We start from the raw sequence: 7,157 nt of genomic DNA on the forward strand, positions 1-7,157 counted from the left end.
CCAGAAGCCAAAGGAAATTCCTACATAACTCTGTTCTGTAAACCTGAGATTAATGATCCCCTACGAGTTATTTAATCATTACTGTCATAACGTCAAAATGCAAAAGTGAATCTCAGTTCAATTTTGTGGGTTTTCCCTCTACACAGTCTGTACTTACGTCTACATTTTGAAGTTATTCCCTCACTTGTAGATTCACAAATGTTTCACTTATTCATTGATTTCCAAGCACAAATTAAATTTAAAGCAGTGGTTCCCAGTCTTTTTGTCCTTTCCCTTTGTAGCTAAGTAATGGTTACTCACAACTTGGATTTGTCCTTGAGCTATATCCAGATCATAGAAGCACTGATGTTCCCTTATCAGACGGTTTCATTTTTTTCCCAGGGGCATAGATGCATTTTTCCATGTTCCAAGACTTAAAAGAAAAGTTTAAAATAAGTAGACACGATTTTGTGTGATTTAAAGGAAAAGTTTTCTCCATCAGCTGCTTTGATAGCTTGTCTGCCTCATCTGTACTCTGAGAGACAATATGCCTGGCTAGGGAAAAAAGGTGAAAAAAACTGGTTCTTAAGATAGAAGAGAAGGATTTTGTTTTGGTTCAGTGAGGATCCAAAGAATTTAGACTGTTCAGTTTTGCAGATTAACAGACGTTCAACGCCATTTCTAATCATTATTTTTTATTTCTCACGTACACACACACACAGACACACACACATCTGCCATAGCTTCCCCAATTACGTAACTCTCTCTCTACTCAACACCCGGCAGACCAAGTTTTTCAGCATTCCTGCAGAACCCTGTTGGATCAAATTGACACGGTATCAAGGAGACAATCTCTTTCATCGGCTGGCATGACCCGCAGGCTGACAGTCTTTCAGTTAGGAGCTGGGAGTAATGCAAACACCAGAGCAAAGCGGAGCTGCAGCGTTATAAGCAGCTAATTATCATCAAAAAGGGAGCGGCGAGCAAGTTAGAGGCCATCTTTCTTTAAATTCTTATTAGTGTGTACCTGCAGAGATGTGTTAATGCCGATTCACTGTCTATTCGTGCCACTTTTAAATTGCCGAAATTACCACTGCTGCGTAATGTGTCAAGTCTTGACAGTGTGTCAAGTTTTAACACATTGCGTTGCAAAGCAGCTTTAGACAGTGGTAATTTGGAGGTAATAAGATGTCTGTAAGGTAATTACGCAACATATGAACAAATAGCAGGGTGGGAGGGGGGGCCTGTTTCTGTTTTTTTATTCGGCTCAGATATCCAGCTTCGTAGGCTCAATAAAAGCCGCCTTGTATTCACTCCAGCACACCTTTTCTCTCTCTGTCTGTCTCCTTGTCTGTCTGCCTCCCTCCTCCCCACTCACCCAGATTAAGTCCGTAGTTGTCGTTGACCTGCATCCTAAACTTGTCCATCTGTGTGTTCCTCTTGGAGTCCGGGTACCACAGCACCTTGCTCTCCATATCCATAATTTTCTCGCTCTTCCCTTCCGTGTCTTTAGACATCTTTGTGTCCCTTTGTCGGCTGCCAAACACCGGTAAGCGCGAGTCCCGAGCGCCTTGCTGAAGCTAGCTGTCCCTAAAGATGAGGGCTCGAGTCAAATTAGATCACGGGCTAGCTACTTAGTATGAATGGCTTGGGAATTACAGCGCGCGACGACTAGCAAAGCTCACTGTCAGAGGTGAGCGTGGGTCTGCTAAGGAAAGCTGACAGACCACGCCCCGGCGTCATGACGCAACAAGCGAGCTACGTTTAAGAACGCACCATGTTCAACGGTCTATGGTTCAATACTGTTGTAAATCTTCTAAAACAACATAAACTGCGTAATTGGTGCCTAACTGAGACCAAAAGTCGTATTAAAAGTTGCTCCAACAGATTATTAATGATTTATAAAGATGTGTAATGATATTCTTTGTAAAACTTTCTCTCTACCTTTAGCATAGATACCTACGTGGGCACTGTTAATAATATGGAAATTCTAATGTAAATATTTTAACCCCTAATCATAATTTCATATCTGAGATTAAGTGCAAAGTTTTTGTCATCAAATGAGTTAGACTGAATGATATGAAATAGCTTGCACCCTGGTAGAAAATTAGCGTAACTGCATGAGTTATATATTTTCCCATTACACCATCTTATTTAGATACCCAGCACATAAGAATAAAAAGATATTCAGAAGATTAAGTGCTACTAGAATGAAAGCAATATATAATAGGTAAGTATCCAGACCCTTGATATGAAAAACCTTGCACCCCAGCAAAGTACTATCATGTTTTGTTTAACTTTATGATTTTATATTTCCATTGTTTGATTCATTTCATTCACTGATCAATTGCATTATTCACTTTCATTTACTGAATAGACAGGCCCTTGTTGCTACACTAACACATGGGTGGCCAAACTAGTTTCCCCTACAGAGATTTTCAAAGTTATTTAATCTAATCTAGTCTAATGTAGAAAAAAATGTTTATTGCAGTAGAGCATGTCTACATTATGGCATTGCTACTTTTACTTAAGATACAGATCTGAAGGCCTTGTCCACTACTGTAATTATCTGAGATTTCATAATTTCGAATTTCCTACTGATTCACTAGGAATATGAGGCACCAAACATATTTAAAGAAATTGCAACTATAGTGCCAAAGGTATTACACGAGAAGTCAAGTATGCAAGTTAATTCAAGAGCTCCTCATGCCTGTTTTTGAAATATGCCTCTTGAATGAAGAGCCTACACGTTGAGGACCCACGCACCAAGAATGGAATTGAAGTCTTGAACATCTCCCGTACGTGAACGCGCGATGGAGTCGCACAGTCGAGTCTCTCGTGCGCAAAGGAAACTTGCCTGTCAAAATGAAGGATTTTGATTGGCCCTCAGCACGCTGGTTCCACATCGGCCGACAGATCGGTCTATGCGGGAGGCGTATCGACACAGTTAGACTGGCGGGTCGTTTGGCCAATGCCAAGCTGGCTTTAGGCGCTTCATAGGAGATAAATGGTCCAATCAAAGAGCGAGAGCGCAGGAGCGTTTTAGGGGTGTGCCCAATCAGTGAGAGGGAAGAACGACCCTCCTCTGTCTGGTGGTTTCGTCTCAAATTAGATTCAATGATGGAAAATTTCTCTTATAGTTTAGCTGTATCCTTTCTCGTCAAGTCCAGTTTCCATTCCTGTGTGGCCATTATTTGCCAACCCCATTAATATCCATATTGCAATAATGATGGCCCACTATCTTTGAATGCTTTTTTCATAACCTGACGCTCTTACAATTTGTGACAACTGTGCCCCTGTGCCATTTATTGACCACATTTATCAAACAAATCCAAATGGAAAAAACATCCATCTACATCACACATTAACCAAAAAGTTACCTGCACATGTGGGGCTTTAAAGCACACACAGAGAAACTAAGAGAAGTGCACCAAATGTTTTTAATCCCCTTTGTCAAATAGCCTAAACTGCAATGAATGAGCACCCTTGCTTTGTGACTGAAATTATTGTCTTTTGACAGCACTGCTAGAACATCAGGTTCACAAAAGGAATGATGGGCTATTTTGTAATGTGGTACTAGTGTCCTTAAAAGCTGCCTTGGACCCAGAGTCCAGATTGCAAAAATGGAGGCGTCATTTCTCAAAGCTGAACTCTTAAACCCTGGAATCAAAGCAAATATGTGGGTGGGTCTGATACTGTGAAATCACATGAGGAACACCGCGTAACCACACTTTATTTTCTAATTTGCCCTGTTGATATATGGTTGGCCTTATCACCCCTCTAACCACACATGTTTTGATCATGCCTTTATGAAAGGGGCTGTGGTAAGACCTTGATAAGGGTATTAGTCAAAACATATGAGAGGATGCAGGATATGATGATACCACTAAAAGTTTGTTTGTGTGTCTCTGTGTGTGCGCACAGGCGTATATGTTTGTGTGTGAGATTAATTCCATGATGTTGTGGCTACCTAATGAACTGAGTTGAATCTGGCATGGCTGAAGCACTATGAGCAGCATACAGCAGGGGAAGCAGCTGTTGCACATGGGCTCCCTGCTTACCACAAAAGCTGACACAGCCACCAAATATTGTGGAGCTTGCAACAAAGTGGAAATGCACGATGCAACTTTAAAAAACAGATTATTTGGTCATAACATCCTTTTTCTGTAAATCTTAGAAGTAAGATTAAGAAGTGCATTTGACAGTGGCTGTGTAGATTCAAGCTATATTTTTGCAAAGTAGTGTGTGCTTAACGCTGCGCCGAGTCTTTTCTGGTTGCAGCTGGTTGCAAGTTCAGAGATGCTTTCAGGATAACACAATAACTCCCAATGAGACCAAAGCACTTTTTTCCCTTTTGGCATAATTAGGTACATCATACTAAATTAATGGCCTTTGAGAATCTGTAAAATTTTATTACCGAATCTGCAAAGCAGCATTTGGTAGAATATACTTGATACATATTTTGTGATTGACTGAACCGAATGAAAAACTTACTGATTCCTAGTTAATTTGTCTTTGCTGTTCAGGTTTTGTGGTGTTTCATTTTCAGATGTCAGCTTTCCAGTCTTTTCGTTCTCAAACCAATATCTACTCTGCCAACACAAAAATATTGAATATGCATTTTTTATGTAGAATTATGATTTTTTTTTATTAGGAAAGTTCTAGAAAGGCTTGTTAAAAAATTAAAAAAGAAAGAAAAAATCCACAGCAAATTAATATTGGCGGGGATGTCACATCTTGCAAAAAATGATCGTAAAATATTGCAACATTGTAAGTGTACTGCAGAACCTGACCTTTTGATAATGTGGTATATTTCAGTAGATCTTGTTTTTTATGACTGCATCCAACACAGTATACAGTATATTCATTGAGATAAACTTGTGTGTGGCTGAATTGACTGATGCTAATGGGCATTGAAGTTGACCTAAAATGGACCCTGGCATCGCTCTGCAGGTGTCTCTTTTACCTGTTTGTCTTGGCTCTGCCAGCACGTGTGCTCATATCACCTGCGGTGCTGCCAAAATTCACAATTTCTTTCATCATGGAATTATTTCCCAACGACTGTAAAATGAGCAATTGTGCATATGCATACTGTCATTACATTTACATTTCACAACACTTTGCATTTAGTTGATAATCTTACAAGGCAAAAAGGCAAACTACTTAGCCAACCAAGTACATAATAAGTGCTAAGGAATTTGCAGTATGATTTAGTATATTGTCAATAATTGTGTCAAATACAGGAAAGGTAATACATATATTTCATATTGATTTAAATGTTAATTTACATATGAATCTGCCTCCATAGTGTCAGGCCAATTAGTCCACCAACTTCGTCAAGTCTTTTTGAGTTGTGCTTCGTCTCGCATAGACAGAACTATATCCACAGTCTGAGTTGTACTGTGCATGTTGTGTGAGTTTATGGTGGTGGAAGTACTGGGAACATAATGGTTTGTTCTATTTAAAATCCAAAATCTGCATTCCTCTTTAGCTCATGAGGCAGGCGTTTGGACTGTTAGCTATTGACTCTGTGCGTGTGTAGTGTGTGTGTGTAGTGTTTGTGTGTGTGTGCATCTGTGTGTGTGTGTGTGTGTGTATGTGTGTGTGTGTGTACATCGGTATTTGTGAGGACCACAAAGTCCTTGAGTTTTAGACCTTGGGAGTGAGGATATTTTTTGCTGGTTAGGTGTTTTCCACCATTCACACTACAGAGTAGCAATCAAGTGCTCTCTCTCTCTCTCTCTCTCTCTCTCTCTCTCTCTCTGTCTCTCTGTCTGTCTGTCAGTCTCTCTCTCTCTCTCTCTCTCTCTCTCTCTCTCTCTCTCTCTGTCTCTATCCAGTCATTTGGATCTGGATCATCCGGGAGATTCAGCCTCTTATTTTCTCTGCCTCTCTTCCTAGTTTGCATGCTGTCATGTCTCTCTCTCCCTCTGTGTGTTTGTCTACCTCTCCTATCTGTGTGCTGCCTCTTCTGTTTTTGTGTGGCCTGTCCTCTGTCCAGGTTTCCATGGTGGAGAGCAGGTAGTGTGACTCAGGATTTACCTTTCCTATCAACATCATCCTGGATCCATACACTTCACTTATGTTTAACAAGATAAGCTAAAATTAAATTAAATAATCCTCTATTAATCCTACAATGGGCGAATTTGCAGTGTTAAAGCAGGGGGATAGTGTAATAGAGAGAAGCATCAGTCAGAAAAAGTTACACATGTTTTTTTTGTCATTACAAAGTATATATATATGTATATATATACACACACACACACATTATACATTTTATATATACACTATATGTATACACACACACATCGTCATATATATATATATATATATATATATAATGATTTTGCTGATCTCCTTTGTGTGGCCCATCCTCTGACAGGTCTACATGGTGGAGAGGGGGTCGTATGTATCAGAATAACTTTGCATCGTTATCTGTAAATTCTGTCATTTTGTTGTTCTGTTCTGTACATGCGATATCTGCTGCATGTCTGTCCATCCTGGCAGAGCGATTCCTCCTCTGTGCCTCTCCACATGTTTTGTAAAACTCTCACATTGATACAAGCCTGTAACAGGTTCAACGAATGCACTACTTGAAAGTCACTGTTGAGCCTAAATCAAACGCATAAACATAACATATATGTGTCCAGTAGATGGCGCACTAATACACTATATTATTATCTCTTTTTGTCTTTAATTTGAAGAGTGTTATAAAGTTTGACAACATAGTATTTGCTGAAATATAAATATGTGTCATTTTTAACAAGTAAGTTACTGTTGCATTTTTTGAGTAAATTAGTAAATATGGCCTCAATAAAGGTCATAACAATGTAGATATACATAAGTGCTACCGTGACCCCCTACAAAAAGTCCAACAAGAAAGAAAACAATTCTGAAAAAGAAAAGTTCTGAATTACTTTATTGTTATTAATCAACAACAACAATAATAACAATAATAGAGAGATGTATTAATCCATCTTACATCTGGGTTTTCCGAGCTACTTTTTCGAGCACAAAATCAACATTTTCATTCAGCAGTTAGCCATGTATTGGTGTTACAGTTGGTTTGAACACGTTGCTACACGCCACAAGAGTCTCTCTTTTTTTGTTTGTTTCGTAAGTTTTTTTCTGTGTCACATGACTGAATCGTGTTCTGACGTCATTACCCTTCACGGAAG

The 7,157-nt window shown here is 39.3% G+C and overlaps 1 protein-coding gene across 1 annotated transcript in view; it reads right to left on the reverse strand.

The window, feature by feature from the left end:
- The window catches only part of aacs (acetoacetyl-CoA synthetase), a 42,053-nt gene extending 40,407 nt beyond the window's left edge, over nucleotides 1–1,646 (reverse strand). Inside the window, exon 1 of the mRNA XM_041936540.1 lies at nucleotides 1,358–1,646. Within this exon, the coding sequence (XP_041792474.1) occupies nucleotides 1,358–1,496 (139 nt within the window). The 5' untranslated portion in view covers nucleotides 1,497–1,646. The remainder of the gene's footprint in view (nucleotides 1–1,357) is intronic.
- Between the last annotated feature and the right edge of the window lie 5,511 nt (nucleotides 1,647–7,157).

The sequence above is a fragment of the Chelmon rostratus genome, chromosome 5 (assembly GCF_017976325.1).
Source record: "Chelmon rostratus isolate fCheRos1 chromosome 5, fCheRos1.pri, whole genome shotgun sequence".
NCBI classification, from domain to species: Eukaryota; Metazoa; Chordata; class Actinopteri; order Chaetodontiformes; family Chaetodontidae; genus Chelmon; species Chelmon rostratus.